This window comes from Ctenopharyngodon idella, chromosome 2, assembly GCF_019924925.1.
Source record: "Ctenopharyngodon idella isolate HZGC_01 chromosome 2, HZGC01, whole genome shotgun sequence".
Lineage (NCBI taxonomy): Eukaryota > Metazoa > Chordata > Actinopteri > Cypriniformes > Xenocyprididae > Ctenopharyngodon > Ctenopharyngodon idella.
In genome coordinates, this window is record NC_067221.1 from 20451076 (window position 1) to 20468082 (window position 17007).

The 17007-nt window shown below is 37.1% G+C and overlaps 1 protein-coding gene across 2 annotated transcripts; it reads left to right on the forward strand.

The window, feature by feature from the left end:
• The first annotated feature begins 1135 nt into the window (after nt 1-1135).
• Nucleotides 1136-16609, forward strand: LOC127523173 (NACHT, LRR and PYD domains-containing protein 3-like). Of its 2 annotated transcripts, XM_051913590.1 has the most exons (9): nt 1136-1256; nt 5460-5643; nt 5784-5867; nt 9988-10121; nt 10323-11793; nt 12764-12937; nt 13045-13218; nt 15663-15709; nt 15788-16609. In XM_051913590.1, the coding sequence occupies exons 2-9, from the start codon at nt 5510-5512 to the stop codon at nt 16345-16347; spliced, it is 2778 nt and encodes a 925-aa protein (XP_051769550.1). In that variant the 5' UTR covers nt 1136-1256; nt 5460-5509; the 3' UTR covers nt 16348-16609. The 2 variants fall into 2 exon arrangements, with proteins under 2 accessions (XP_051769550.1, XP_051769540.1); XM_051913580.1 differs by having other exon boundaries at nt 9988-11793.
• The last annotated feature ends 398 nt before the right edge of the window (nt 16610-17007 follow it).

Below are 17007 nucleotides of genomic sequence, written 5' to 3' on the forward strand. Positions count from 1 at the left end.
AGGGCAGAGACTGTAACATCGAGCGTATTTTGCAGTATTAAACATGCTCTGAAAATTCTTCAAAGAACACAAAGAATGGCCTTCTCAGCTGCCATAGTTGCAACTCTTGCTTCATCAGAACAGGGTGTTCAACGCACCACCGTTTCCGTTTGAAAAACTTTTTGCAACGATTTGTCGAGGCTAAACGTTGCCCAGGCTTGACTTTTGACGTTCGACATTCGCAAAATTAGGGACCGTCTCTAAAGTTACAAAGACATTGGTACACACGTTTCTAACTTTAATAGCGTTTGAAGAAAATTACTTACATAAAACCAACTGTAATGTGTTCGTGTAGGTGTCAGGTATGATGTACACCTTTTAGATTTTTGATATTTAATAAATTAAACTGTCAAATCATATTCAAAAATCGCTATTTATTTCACTACTGTATTGGCTCATACACAAAATATACCATAATTTAAAGCTCAATAGCATTTGAAGATTTTTTTTGATATTTAAACCTTGAATACATGAACCAAAAAACCTACACGATTGCATATAGAAGGTCAAAATGACCCATACTGGAATTAATGGTTTTCTTAAAAAAATAGATGTCCTATTAATGAAATAATTAAAAGAAGTGATGATTCAGATGTGTTTTAATATATCAAACATGTTTATTTGTTTTCTGCATTTTATTTCTGTCAGTTTGCCAGTGGCTACCCGATAACTGCTTTGTTGACTCAATTGACATTTTTGGTAATTGAGTGCAAATTTTTCTTTTCCTGTTGTTGTCAATGTTTATATATGATTTATTTTAATAAATATAAAAAATCTAAAAGGTGTGCATCATATCTGACACCTACATGAACACTTCACGGTTGGTTTTGTGACTCTAAGTCATTCTCTTCAAATGCTATTGAGCTTTAAATTATGGTATAATTTGTGTACGAGCCCATTCGGTAGTGAAATACATGGCAATTTTTACATATGATTTGACAGTTTACTTTAATAAATATCAAAAATCAAAAAGGTGTGCATCATACCTGACACCTACATGAACACTTTACATTTGGTTTTGTGACTGCAAGTCATTCTCTTCAAAAAATGCTATTGAGTTAGAAAAGTGTCGTATGTAACTTTAGAGACGGTCCCTAAATTTGCAACGATCGAACGTCCAATGTCAAGCCAACTTTACGCAAGTAAACCGAAATTAGAAAACATGGCAGCTTGAAAGAGGGTGGTAAAGCAAAACCAATGAGTGCGAATTCATCTCAGTAAGTTCTTCAGAATGTAATAGCCTACAGCATGTTTTGTCAGTTGATATTATGAAACAAAAGTGTCTTTTATATTTGTATGGCGTCAAAAGCAGTCTAACATAGGGGTGATCTAGCAGAGATAAATATCAGCGGATTCAGGAAATTGTGTAGGTTTAAAAAGTTTTACATTTACACAATGCATGGCGGCTACTTTAAATAATGTAAATACAACTCGGTTTTGTGTAACATCTTTTGGTCACTAGCTTCTAATAGACCTATTTTGTGTTTGCAAACAGCGATGACAGTTTTTGTGGGCGGCGCCTACCTGGTGGCAGAAAATGACAGTTCTGCAGTAACAAGTCACGGAATAAAAGAATAAAAAAGTTAATTTCGAGTTTATATCTTACGATTCTGACTTTTTTCTTCTTGCAAATCCGAGTTTATATCTCACAATTCTTAGAAGGAAAAACAGAATTGTGAGATATACTCGTTATTCTGTCTTTCCTCCTAAGAATTGTGATATAAACTCACTAAAGTCCGAACTGGGGGATATAAACACCCAAATGCAAGAAAAAATTCAGAATTTTGAGATAAATATGTTATAGCCTATGTTTAAAAGTTATCTATGTGAAATGTTATAGGTTTAAATATTATTTCATGCTGTAACTGCTATGTATGTATGACCCCTATGAACTGCATAATTTGAATATTATGTAGACGACTGTTTTCATGTTTTAATAGTAGAATAATCATTGCAGGTTTCATAAGCCCAGTCTGTGACTTGCAACTTAAAGTCTGCGTTTAGCTTCAAAGGGCGCCGGTAAAATGAATATTTTTTTGCATTCCGCTTCTGACATCCAAAGGTACAACAAAAGATTTTTCTCTTATTCTGTGGATTTTGCCCATTTTCCTCCACTTGTTACTGCTGTTTTTCTGCCACCACTATGCTGCAAGTGACGTACCTGTGACATCTGCTTCAAATTGGTTTATACAGCTGTCGCACTACTGAAGTTACAATCCAATTCACTTTCTCCATAGAGAAATTGATTTTGAAATTGAACAGTAGCATTTTTCAAGACAGACCAACCATTATCTCCGAGGTTAAAGGGTTAGTTCACCCAAAAATGAAAATTCTGTTATTAATTACTCACCCTCATGTCGTTCCACACCCGTAAGACATTTGTTCATCTTCGGAACACAAATTAAGATATTTTTGATAAAATCCGATGGCTTAGTGAGGCCTGCATTGCCAGCAAGATAATTAACACTTTCAGATGCCCGGAAAGGTACTAAAGACATATTTAAAACAGTTCATGTGACTACAGTGATTCAACCTTAATGTTATGAAGCGACGAGGATACTTTTTGTGCGCCAAAACCCCCCAAAATAACGACTTTATTTAATAATATCTAGTGATGGGTGATTTCAAAACACTGCTTCATGAAGCTTCGAAGCTTTACAAATCTTTTGTTTCAAATCAGTGGTTCGGAGTGCCCCACAGTGGTAAACTGAAATTTGAAATTTCGAAACACTTGTGACATAACGAAACTTCATTTCCTGAAATCACGTGACTTTGGCAGTTTGATACACGCTCCGAACCACTGATTCGAAACAAAAGATTAGTAAAGCTTCGAAGCTTCATGAAGCAGTGTTTTGAAATCGCCCATCACTAGATATTGTTGAATAAAGTCGTTATTTTGTTTTTTTGGCGCACAAAAAGTATTCTCGTCACTTCATAACATTAAGGTTGAACCACTGTAGTCACATGAACTGTTCAAAATATGTCTTTATACGTACCTTTCTGGGCATCTGAAAGTGTTAATCTTGCTGGCAATGGAGGCCTCACTGAGTCATCGGATATTATCAAAAATATCTTAATTTGTGGTTCCGAAGACAAACGAAGGTCTTACGGGTGTGGAACGACATGAGGGTGAGTAATTAATGACAGAATTTTCATTTTTTGGGTGAACTAACCCTTTAAGTTATGATATATTTTTCTGTATAACTCACAATTCACTTATATTTCAACTTAATTAGAAAAAATGGTTTATAATATCAAATTCACATGTGAAGAACTACAATCCTCAAACGAGCAGGTCCGCCCATCCACAATATAGGTTGTTGTTCCCATAAAAACAAGAACTGCGCCTAATGAGCTGAGCAGCGAACTCATATTCCCATTGAAACATGTATAAATGTAACCATTCCTTGCTTACACTTTTGTTGTAAGTGCTTTACATTTTGATTTAGTCTTTTTTTCCACTGTTACCCTACTATAATATTGCATGAACCTTTTTTTTTCCCCAGAACAGAATCAATATTATAAAAAGGATAGTTACATCTACTAAATTATCATTGTGCAGCACACATCAATTTTTGTTGCATATCAAGAATTTGTTATGTCAAGTCTAGTACAGCCAGAGTATTTCCTAATGCATTCATATACTCATGTGGCACATCTAAAAATGTAACTGATTGACCAGGTAATACAACTTAGCAAGAGTTCTCACTCAATGCAGTGTTTTGGTCTATGTAGTTTAGCAATGGTTTGCAAATGTTTTGCAATAACTTTCTGAAAATACAAACCTGATTCCAAAAAAGTTGGGACGCTATACAAATTGTGAATAAAAAAGGAATGCAATAATTTACAAATCTCATAAACTTATATTTTGTTCACAATAGAATATAGATAACATATCAAATGTTGTGAGACATTTTGAAATGTCATGCCAAATATTGGCTCATTTTGGATTTCATGAGAGCTACATATTCCAAAAAAGTTGGGACAGGTAGCAATAAGAGGCCGGAAAAGTTAAATGTACATATAAGGAACAGCTGGAGGACCAATTTGCAACTTATTAGGTCAATTGGCAACATGATTGGGTATAAAAAGAGCCTCTCAGAGTGGCAGTGTCTCTCAGAAGTCAAGATGGGCAGAGGATCACCAATTCCCCCAATGCTGCGGCGAAAAATAGTGGAGCAATATCAGAAAGGAGTTTCTCAGAGAAAAATTGCAAAGAGTTTGAAGTTATCATCATCTACAGTGCATAATATCATCCAAAGATTCAGAGAATCTGGAACAATCTCTGTGCGTAAGGGTCAAGGCTGGAAAACCATACTGGATGCCTGTGATCTTCGGGCCCTTAGACGGCACTGCATCACATACAGGAATGCTACTGTAATGGAAATCACAACATGGGCTCAGGAATCTTTCCAGAAAACATTGTCAGTGAACACAATCCTCCGTGCCATTCGCCGTTGCCGGCTAAAACTCTATAGGTCAAAAAAGAAGCCATATCTAAACATGATCCAGAAGCGCAGGCGTTTTCTCTGGGCCAAGGCTCATTTAAAATGGACTGTGGCAAAGTGGAAAACTGTTCTGTGGTCAGACGAATCAAAATTTGAAGTTCTTTTTGGAAAACTGGGACGCCATGTCATCTGGACTAAAGAGGACAAGGACAACCCAAGTTGTTATCAGCGCTCAGTTCAAAAGCCTGCATCTCTGATGGTATGGGGTTGCATGAGTGCGTGTGGCATGGGCAGCTTACACATCTGGAAAGGCACCATCAATGCTGAAAGGTATATCCAAGTTCTAGAACAACATATGCTCCCATCCAGACGTCGTCTCTTTCAGGGAAGACCTTGCATTTTCCAACATGACAATGCCAGACCACATACTGCATCAGTTACAACATCATGGCTGCGTAGAAGAAGGATCCGGGTACTGAAATGGCCAGCCTGCAGTCCAGATCTTTCACCCATAGAAAACATTTGGCGCATCATGAAGAGGAAGATGCGACAAAGAAGACCTAAGACAGTTGAGCAACTAGAAGCCTGTATTAGACAAGAATGGGACAACATTCCTATTCCTAAACTTGAGCAACTTGTCTCCTCAGTCCCCAGACGTTTGCAGACTGTTATAAAAAGAAGAGGGGATGCCACACATCTCTTTTTTGAGATGTGTTGATGCCATGAAATTTAAAATCAACTTATTTTTCCCTTAAAATGATACATTTTCTCAGTTTAAACATTTGATATGTTATCTATGTTGTATTCTGAATAAAATATTGAAATTTGAAACTTCCACATCATTGCGTTCCTTTTTTATTCACAATTTGTACAGTGTCCCAACTTTTTTGGAATCGGGTTTGTACATTTTGTTTAGGAAATTGACAAAAGTTGTTTCTACGCAATGAAAGCACTTTTTTTTTTTTACTGTAGCTGTCTAAAACCAGCTTATTTGAACGGAGAAGTGATACATAGTCTCAAAAATGAGTGTGTATGAGGAGAGAGAGGAGGAAGATGCTATTCATCACCGGAGTCAGAAATCATCTCCAAACTCTATTGTGTCTTTGAAGAGTAATAAATCCATGAATTTCCCCCCTGACATGACCCTTGACCCCAGGTAAGAAAAAACTAAAATGACCCTAACTGAATAATTCACCTTGAAACTGAATAATTTTGTTAAGAAATACTTTATCCAAAAGGAAAATTTCATCATCATTTACTTATCTTTTACATTTTTTTTTAAATAATTTTAATCAGATGTGAGGTACACAAAACTGCATCTCCAGAGCCCAGCTGTGTGTCCATGAAGAGTAACAGGTTCACGGTTACCTCTGAAATCAGGTGAATGAAAATACTGAATCAGAATTAAGTTATACAAAACGATGTATAATATGATGAGTAATTTAAGAGCGGTTCACCAAAAAATAAAATTCTGTCATCATTTACTCACTCTGTTGTCAAACCAGAAGGACTCTTTTCCATGTAACTCAAAATTAATTTTTGAGCGGAATGCTTATACTCCTCTTTTCCATAAAAAAGTGAAACGGGTAGGTTCTTTTGAGCATAAAAATACCATAAAAGTAGTCTATATGACTATATGATATACAATGTTGTATTGCAAGTCTTTCAAGATTGCCGTTTGATGGCTTATTGTGACAAAGAGACTGGAAATCTTGTCTTCTGCTGCAGCTTTTGTTTGTGCATACCACTGATCTGTATAAATGACTGGATTGCTCATGACTCAAGCCCCCGCACCACCATATAGGCCTTTATCACACTTCCGCGTTCGAAAAGCGGAAGCTTTAAGTATTAGCGTAAAATAACTTCCGCTGCAGCCTTTAACATTGGTCGTGCCCATAGCACGGGAATGTTGTGATTTATTTTTGTAAAATTTAGCACAGATACTTATTCTAAAGACACCAACCTCTGTTTACAATCATTAACTGAGTATTGTGAAACATTGAAAAAAGGCGTCATAATATTCTGATGCATATTTCGTTATTTAAACGGGAGCGCACAAGCCATTCTGTATGTGTATGCACAATACTTCAGAGTCTTATCACGTTATTTTATCACAGAACTGCAAAAATAGAATACAAACAACATATCACTTTAAAGAGCTTTAATTAGACAAATCTTAAACGATTAACTACAACTAAAGTCTATTTTGGGTGGATTAAATTAAAGGTTTGGGGGAAATTTATTGTATTAAAACTGTTCACATTTTTTTTCATGGACTTACTTTACGATGCTGGCATCAAATTGAAGTTGTTTAAATAAAGGAATATGTCCAGCCCATAAACGATTATTCAAAAATATCTGGTTTGATTATCGTAAACAAATCATATCCTCCGTGTTTAAGTGCAATATTGGACAGCATTATGCTGTAGACAATAATGGGTTATATATTACAATAATAAATAAAATTAAAGCTGCAAGCAGCATTTACCGGGGTTCAAGCATTTAAGGCCTTTAAGCACATGTGCGTAAAAAGGAATTGTTTTATTTAGCAACCATGTAACCACTTAAATAATAGAGGAACAGCTATGATATGTGCTAAAACAAACACAGAGAAAGAAAAGGCTTATACTTGATACATACTAAGCATGCTTACACACACACACACACACACACACACACACACACACACACACACACACACACACACATAAACATAGACAAACACATCTTTTCTTGTAGATTCAGTATTTGAAATAAATGATGGGTAAAGATGTTTTCTGCAAATCTCAGTAAAACATTTTCAGACTTCATTTTACTTAATATTGCACAACTGTTAAAACTAATACTCAAAAGGAACGAAAGTGATGAATTTTGGCAAAAAATTGATAGTAAATGTTAAAATAATGATTTTATTAAGTCTAAATATGAATTATAGAACAATATTAGTGAGTAGTATGACAAAATTACTATTTTAGACAGCAGGTGGCAGCAGAGGACCTCTTATTGGCTCACTTTCATTTTAAAAGTGTCTGTTTTGTTTTAAGTTTATTTTCCATGTTTACTCCATTAATTAAACGTGCCTACACACACATTTTGTTGCAGAAATGGATATTTGAAATCAAAATTGAGGTAAGAAAATGCAGATTCCAGGTTTCCCCTTTAAAAACCATCATTTTCAGGTCTCAATGTAATTGTAATGTTATATTATTGCAAAAACATACAACAAATGAAGTGGTAAACCTTGGCAAAATGTGATTTGTAATGTTATTATAAGGATTTATATAGTTTAAAAGGGATTTTAAATGACAAAACCTTGAAACCTTGAACTATATTAGTGGCCTTCTGCTGCCATCTGGTGGCACAAAATGACATTTTCAGGCAATTTACTAAGGAAAAATATGGTTTTTAAAGGTTTTTTGACAGTTATAGCGCCACCTATTGCCCAGTCTGCACCACTTTTTTAGGGTGTCCTCAGAGTGTGCCCATACATATGTGTGTTAATTTTGGTGAAAATATCTCATTTTGTTTTAAAGTTATAGATAGTTATATATATATATATATATGAGAGCATAAAAAATGACCCAAAAACATCTTTGATTGGATTTTTTTGCCACTTCCTATCAGAATTTTGACATTTGGGCTGTCTTGTTTAGTTAATCAACTTAGGTTCCATGTTTCCTATGCTGGTTTCGAAGATATTCACAAAAATTTAAGCGCTAAATCACAACGTTGCACAAACCATAAGCCGAAACCTGGCAAGTCTGGTATCGTTGGACTTGGCAAGGTTTCAGGAGTCTAAGCATATGACTCCTGTGAAAATAAGTCGACCACACCCAAAGTTATACACATTTTCATCCAAAACCATTAAAAACATATGTTTTTTAAAGGTTTTTAACAGTTATAGCGCCACCTATGGTCCGATCTCCATAAAAATTGGCATGCTTCTTTAGAGTCATATGCTACATGTACTCACCTATTTTTGTGATGTTCTGAGTTTTCGTTTAGGCTTTATAGGATTTTGGGTATATTTAGCCACGCCCACTTTCTAAATGACCCTAAATGAAGTTCAACTTTTTTTTTTGATAATTATTGATCTAGAGAGTCCAGAGAATTGTCCTGTACTGGTTTCGTTCAGATCGGGCCAAAAACCTAGGACTAGTTTGCAAAAGTAGGTTTTTCACATATTCGCGAATAATTAATGAACAATTTGATTGACAACATTGGTTCTTGAGGCAAAGTTGTTCAGAATGTGGAAATCTATCCAATAATATGCATATTATGTGGATCTGTTAAACACCACGTGATTACTGAGGCGTAAAAACTCGTTAGCGCCAACTAGTGGCCGATTTCTTTCAAAATTCTTACAGACCTCTAGGCCCATGAATCGAACATGCACACCGAGTTTCGGTCCAATCGGCCTCCATTAACCTTGTCTAATAGGTGCTCAAACTTCATTCGCCAATGGCGGCCATGTTTTTTGAGATATGCCAATGTCCTCATAGACTATCATGCCCCCTTGGACCAAGACACTGCATGCTAAATTTCAAGTCGATCGGACTAACGGTTGCATAGTTACAGCTGTTTTCAAGTTTATTTCAAGTCATAGCGCCACCTAGTGTCCAATCGACCCAATTTTTTTTTATCATGACCAAAGATTAAGCCCCTACATAAGTGTGCCAAGTTTGGTGCAAATATCTCATTTCGTTCTTGAGTTATAACCATTTTAGTAAAAGTAGCTCCGCCCATTTCGAACGTTTTGGCGCCCCTTAGCGACCGTGAATCTAAATTTAAATTTTTTTTGATAACTTTTGATATTCAGACTCCAGAGAACATTTCTGCACTGGTTTGGTTCTGATCGGGCGAAAAACCTAGGACTAGTTCACAAAAGTAGGTTTTGGACAAAATTCAAAATGGCGGAATTTTTTTTCTGGCGGAAATGAAACCGGAGATATTTGTTTTGTCCGTCTTGAGCCAAGGATTCCAATTTCTAGGACAAACGGTCTAGGAGTTATTAGCGATTTTGCATTTTTGATCGCTGTAGCGCCACCTATTGGCCGATTTGGACGAGTCTGGGTATCTGAGTAGCGAGCAAGACTACTACCATCTGACAAAGATTCAAGTCTCTCGGCCTTATGGTTTGGGCTGCCCGATCAGTTATAAAGCATAAGAAAAATAATAAAAATCCTTACAATTACAATAGGGTTTCAGCACTTCGTGCTTGAACGCCTAATAACATTACAAATAAAATGAAACCAGTCCGATGATTCCTCTGGCAGTAACTTGAGCTGCGCGCTGCTCGTTAATCTACACCTGCAGCGCTGCTGATCGCCTCGCTCAGATAATGTTACATTTTTGAGTAAGTTCTGAAAGATTCAGTCTCTATGAGCTATGAATACAGTTGCTGCATCAGAATCTACTGCGATCGGACTGGTCAAATCAGACACTTTGATTTCCCCCAGTGCAGAAATCGATGTAAACTCTGTGTTCTACACCCACACAGAGTCGAGGAGACTGGAGAGCTGCAACAGGATTCTCACCAACCAGTGGATGACATTCTGCAAAGAGTCAAAATGAGTCACAAAACCGCCATGAGGAAGAAGTATGAGAGCTTTTTTGAGGGAATCAAAACACAGGGTAATCGAACCCTCCTTAACATGATTTATACACAACTTTACATCATAGACGGACAGCGTGAAGGTGTGAATGAAGAACATGAGGTTTTACACATGGAGAAAACACCCAGAACACAACACTCACAAGACACTCCAATCTACTGCAATGACATCTTTGACCCTTTACCTAAACAAACAAAAATAAAGACTGTTCTCACTACAGGTATCGCTGGAATTGGAAAAACAGTCTCTGTGCAGAAGTTCATTCTGGACTGGGCTGAGGGAAAAGCCAACCAGGATGTAGATTTCATGTTTGTGCTTCCATTTCGAGAGATTAACTTGCTTAAACAGAAGAGATATAATCTTCACAAATTTCTTCTGAACTTTTACCCTGAACTTCAACATCTGGACTCAAAGCTTTTTGGTGAGAGTAAAGTGGTGTTCATCTTTGATGGTTTAGATGAAAGTAGAATTTCTCTGTTTGTAGACACTGAGATAGTTTCGGATGTGACAGAGACTTCAACAGTTGGTGAATTGATGTCAAACCTCATAAAAGGAGAGCTGTTTCCTTCTGCTCTCATCTGGATCACCTCAAGACCAGCAGCAGCTAGTCAGATTCCCCCTACATACATAGACCGTGTGACTGAAATTCATGGATTCAGTGACCCTCAGAAGGAAGAATATTTCAGGAAGAGAATCAGTGATGAGCATCAATCCAGCAGAATCATCTCACACATTAAAAGATCAAGAAGCCTCCATATCATGTGTCACATACCAGTCTTCTGCTGGATCTCAGCCTCTGTGCTTGAGAACATCCTAAAACAAGATGATAGTGCCGAAATTCCTCAGACTCTGACGGAAATGTACATACAATTCCTGATCATTCAGACAAGTGTGAAGAACCAAAAGTATGATGGGCTAGATCCAAAGGAAGTCCTGCAGTCCAATAGAGAAGTCATCTTGAAACTTGCAGAACTGGCTTACAAGCAGTTGATGAAGCGCAATATCATGTTCTACGAGGAGGACCTGAGAGAGTGCGGCATAAACGTCACTGATGCTTTAGTGAATTCAGGTGTTTTCACTGAGATCTTTAAGGAGGAAACTGTGATTAATGCGAGAAAAGTCTACTGCTTCATACATCTGAGTTTTCAAGAGTTTCTTGCTGCATTTTATGTTTTTCACTACTATGTGACTACTACTATGGAGGTGCTGAAGTGTTTTACTGCACTGCATCATTTGTTTAAAGGGGCAGTAGACAAAGCTTTAGAGAGTCAGAATGGACAGTTTGATCTTTTCCTTCGATTTCTTTTGGGCATTTCATTGGAGTCAAATCAAAGATTTTTATATGGTCTATTGGCTCACACTGAGAGCAGCTCAGAGAGCATGAAGGAAATCACAAGGTACATTAAGGAGAAAATAAAAAATGACCCCCATCTATCAGCTGATAGATCCATCTGCCTATTCCTCTGTCTGCTGGAAGTCAAAGATCAGACGTTTTATAGAGAGATTCAGGAGTTTCTGACCTCAGAGAAACACTTAGAGAAGAAACTCTCTCCTGGACACTGCTCAGCAATAGCCTACATGCTGCAGATGTCAGAAGATGTGATGGATGAGCTGGACCTTAGGAAATACAACACATCAGAGGAGGGTAGAAGGAGATTGATACCTGCTGTGAGGAACTGCAGAAAAGCTCTGTAAGTGTTAAAATGTTGTATTACACAATTAAAGTGCCATGATTTCTTCAAATGAAATGAATTAATTTTCAGTTCATTATTAAAAAAGAAAAAAAAGTAAATAGATCAGTTTTCAAATGGACAAATACATTTAAAATTGACATTTAATTTGAGCTGGCTGGTCAACCCTGTAGATGCTTCTATTTCTGTAGGTCCCCTAGCACCTTCCTCGCATGCTCAAGCTGTTCCTCCTCTGGCCACAAGTAAATGTTATCAGTGTAAACAATGATGTAGGGATAAATGTGTTTGAGCTCTGAAATGAAAAACCCAGTAAGGGTGAGGTGAGGGTACCCTCTGGTGATGTGCAAGTACTGCTGCCAACAAATACATTCTGCCCAATATTCTACTTCAGGGATGGGTCACTTCAGTCACCTACCTGCATTTTTTTAGTAACAGATGTCTTTGATTAGGGATCGAGCTAAACTCTGCAGGACAGTTGCCTTTCAGGGCTGGTTTTGAGGAACCCTGGTTCATCTCTAATCAAACACACCTGCCTGTAATTTTCAAGAAAACCTCAAGAGTTTTTTTTTTTTTTTTTTTTTTTTTCCCCAAGTGTGTTTGATTAGGGATGGAGCTTTACTCTGCAGGACAGTGGCTCTCCAGGACTGAAGTTGTCCATCCCTGTTCTACTTTGAACTTCCTCTTTTGTATTTGGTTATTTAAATAAAGAGGTGTAGATTGTGTTTACAAGTTGTTCAGTAATAATGTAATGTCAAAGATGTTAATAATTCTAGACAGTAAAAATATGTAACTTTAACATAATATTGACATATGATATTAAACATTAATTTGTTTAAATAAACAAATTTGTTAAAATTAATTTGTTTAAAAAAGATCACATAAGACTATGATCAGCCTTGTCTATGAAAACTGTGTTTGTATGACTATTATAAATGCAAATTAATGGATTGCAGATTTCCTTCACTTTTAGGTTTTCCAGCTGTAATCTCATTGATCAGTGCTGTGAAAGTGTGGCTTCAGCTCTACAATCAGCTGACTGCCCCCTGAGAGAGCTAGACCTGAGTAACAATGACTTGCAGGATTCAGGTGTAAAGCTACTCTGTGATGGACTGAAGAATCCTCACTGTCAACTAGAGATACTCAGGTATGTAGTTAAAGGGATAGTTCATCCAGAAATGAAAATTCTGAGACATTTATATATATTTTTTTGTGTTTCACATCAATCTGATTTGATATGATTTCTTCCTTTAGATTGTCTGGCTGTATGGTGACAAAGAAAGGCTGCTCTTACCTGACTTCAGCTCTGAGTTCAAACCCCTCACACCTGAGAGAGCTGGATCTGAGCTACAATCACCCAGGAGATTTAGGAGTGAAGCTGCTTTCTGATCTACTGCAGAATCCAAACTTCAAGTTGGAGAAACTCAAGTATCTGTTATTGTTATAAAATTAAACAGCATACAGTTTTGTTCCACTTTTAGGACTTAAAGCATTGTGGCTCTCTTTGAGAAGGCTGTATGTATGCCACTCTTGCTACGGTAACCTTTGGATCTGAAGATTCATGGTACTGCAGCACTACTCTAACACACAACACCTTGACCTCAGCTTTAATAGATTTCAAGGGGGAGTCTCAGTTTGCAGGACCTTTCATACAGAGCAATGCTGCTGATGTTTCTAGGTAAATCCAGCCATTGTCGCAAGAACTGATTGACCCTCTTAAGTTTGACAAAACTGGAAATTGGGAACTCATTGCAGCAGTGGCCATAGGATTCTTGGTAGTATGCCATGTTTATGAATCCAAACCTGAACTGTCTTAGGAGGCCACTCCTGTCGACTTCTTGCAACCATTTCTCACACTCCCCACAAGTATCACTTATTACTGTCTTGTCCTTGAGTGTGGCATCAAATGTCTTCCAAAGGCTTTTAACATGATTCTCTGTGATGATTGGGATTTGGATGTTCTCTATTGAGAATCTGAATTTCTCTGAGGCTCTCCCCTTTCTTCAGCACAACAGATCTTGATCTCAGCCTTTCCAGCCCCTTCAGAATCCACCTAGCACCTGGCACTGATTCTGTTGTAATTGACAGGTTGTCCATAAAGGCTAGTATAGGTGGTTGGTGGATCCCAGATCTTGATTTTGGGCCTCGACACTCTGGTCCGCAGATTTGACCAACATGTTCATTGCCTGGCTAAACAGGGTGACTGAAATAGTGCAGCCTGTGATGATGCCAACCTCCAGCCTGCATCAGTCCGATGTTATTGGTCCTGATGTGACTCTCAGTTGGAACTTGTTGTAATAAACCATGGCCATGTACATACTGCAGCTAAATTCACGAGTTCACACTAACAAATAAGTCAGATAGAAAAAATGTATTTGGCATGCTGTCTGAAGAGAGGGTTCTGAGCTGGGTATTTGGCCCAAACATAGAGTTATCCCCCCATATTCCTGGCTGTGGAAGGATCAATCTAAGAGTGAGGAGTCGGGGTGGTGGAATGAAAATGTAGGTGAGTCGACTGGATAGACATGGTTGCTGATGACGAGTTGATTTGATAGATCATTTGAACATGCTCCTCCTGAAGGTTGTTAATGAAACATCATTTTGGTTGTCTATGCATCTTGTAGTGCTTAATCCTGTTCTGTACACACAAAGTTCAGTAATTTACTGGAGTGACAACTACATTCTACAACCAAATTAACTCCCGAAAAATGCAGGTAGTGACAACCGCATTTACAAAAATTCTATGTGGTTTGTACGGAACTGAACCGATCAACTAGTTGTGAATGACATACGACTAGAGATATGAGAGATGACAGACAAGAGATACATCTCTGATGCATATTAAAATACATATTTTATTGTGCATCAGAGATGTATCTTACAACTGTATGTGTGTTTCAAGAAATCACAGGGAAAATGGTACGAGCTGGACTTGTGTTGCTAGATCTTGCAAGCAAATCAGCGAACAAGAACAAGCCCATAAAAAACAAAATAAATGGAAATGCTTTATGCTGAAAATAATATCAAAATATCATGACTTGCACATGCTCACTTTAATAACTTTATAAACTTGATTGCTGTATGAGCCAAGCTTAAACAACAACCCCAAAAATGCTTATAATAAGTGGACATGGCAACACTGCAAGAATACGCTCTGTGAAGCAGCCTTTAAACAAAACACAGTGCCTCTTTTGACTGTGCTTTAGTTAAAATTGCTGAATAGAGATGAGTCTTTTGTCACTGTAATATTACTTTGGTTGGAATTGTGGATACCAAACACGCGAGATGCCAGAAAGTTTCTATGGTTACCACTGTGTCATCACAGTTTCGGTAGTGAGTCGTGTTCCCCACACACATGGAATGATAATTTAGGGGACACTCCTGCATTTAAATGCATTTGTCACTCCTGAAACTTTACAGTGTGTACATGGCCCATTAGTCTTCTGATGCCTTCAGGAACATGGTGCCTCTGCAAAGTCTCAATGACTTTGTGGGGAATTGAGCTATAGGCATTTGCCAAGTCTAACACAGCACCACTAGGTTGCCCTCAGTTTCTCTGGCCTCCCTCAGAAGCTGTGTGATGACTCCTGTATGCTCCAAGCAGCCTGGTACCTTTGGGATGCCTCCCTTCTGGACAGAGGTGTCGATGTAATTGTTCCTCAGGAAGTACTCAGTTAGGCACTCTGCCAACATGCTGAAGGTTTTTCCTTCAACACCAAGCAAAGATATTATCCTAAACGAGTTGATAATAAAATAATAATAAAAATATTAATTCTGGTTGATAATTAAAAATAATTATAATAATTAAATTAAATTTATTTTATTTTAACTGAGTTTAATTTAGTTTAAATTTAAATTGTTTATCTTTATAGTTTGGAACATGGAGAACAGAAGAGAATCACACAAGGGCTACGGAAATGTAAGTAAACATTTTGTCACAGTTGCTTTAAATATTTGTAATTTATTAAATTGTTCATGACGGCCTTCTTGTATGCAGATACATGTGATCTTACACTGGATCCAAACACAGCACACACTCATCTCATTCTGTCTGAGGGCAACACAAAGGTGACATATGTGAAAGAGAAGCAATTGTATCCTGATCATCCAGAGAGATTTGAGAACTTTGAGCAGGTTCTGAGTAGAGAGAGTCTGTCTGGACGCTGTTACTGGGAGGCTGAATGGAGTGGACAGGCTGTTATATCAGTGTCATATAAAGGAATCAGCAGGAAAGGAGGAAGAGAATGTCGGTTTGGACTCAATGAAAAGTCATGGATTCTGTTCAGCGCGGATAACAGATTCACTGCCTGTCATAATAATAAGAGAACAGATGTACCTGCCCCTTCACCTCCTTCTACTAGAATCGGCATGTTTGTGGACTGGCTGGGCGGCAGTCTGTCCTTCTACAGCGTCTCCGGCACCCTCACACACTTGCACACATTTCACTGCACGTTCAAAGAGCACCTCCATGCAGGATTTTTGCTTGACTTGGGTTCATCAGCATCTTTGTCCTCTTTTAGGACATTATACACCCAACTGGGTAAAAAAGAAAATTAAAAATATTTTGTTTCATATAAATTCAACTTAAACTACCTCAGAAACTTGAAAATGCAAATGCTGTCTTTATTTATGCACACTCATGTTATTCCAAACCTCTATGATTTTATTAAGATTAATGTTATGTTAATTCAAAGTTAAATAGCATACAGTTGAGGCTATAGCTAGAAGATGTAGCTAATGTTATTCTGTTGTATAGCAATGTTTTTCTATTTATAACTGTTGTAATTTATAATAAAGTTTTTTTTAACATCGTAAATAACGTATACATTGTTTTAATTGTTGTTTAAATTAATTCTGATATTTGCATACCTGTAAAACTTATTAATAACTGCCTGCGTTGTTTCTCATCTCAACAACCTGATGACTGTGTGCAAATGTAGTGTAAAAATGTTTTTTGTTTGTTTGTTGTTGTTTTTTTCCAGCAAAATATTTTTTAAATTTTTTTTTATGTTTTTTTTTTTTAGCAATATTATGATTTTGCTGAAATGTTCAGTTTATCTTCATTTCAAATATTTAAAACCATATTTTCAAATGCTTCTTTTTCTGTAAAGGAAACCTACAGCATAGTTGTAGTAGTTCTGTGTTACACAATATTATATTCAGTCCTAATAAGTGTTAAATTACGGACCAACTGTATAGCTCAACTGGGATTTGAAA

Coding starts and splice junctions, on each gene's coding strand:
- LOC127523173 (XM_051913580.1), top strand. CDS start 5,510: ATGAGTGTGTATGAGGAGAGAGAGGAGGAAGATGCTATTCATCACCGG. Junction 12,938..13,044: donor TGTCAACTAGAGATACTCAG/GTATGTAGTTAA, acceptor TTCTTCCTTTAG/ATTGTCTGGCTGTATGGTGA. Junction 13,219..15,662: donor TTCAAGTTGGAGAAACTCAA/GTATCTGTTATT, acceptor TTATCTTTATAG/TTTGGAACATGGAGAACAGA.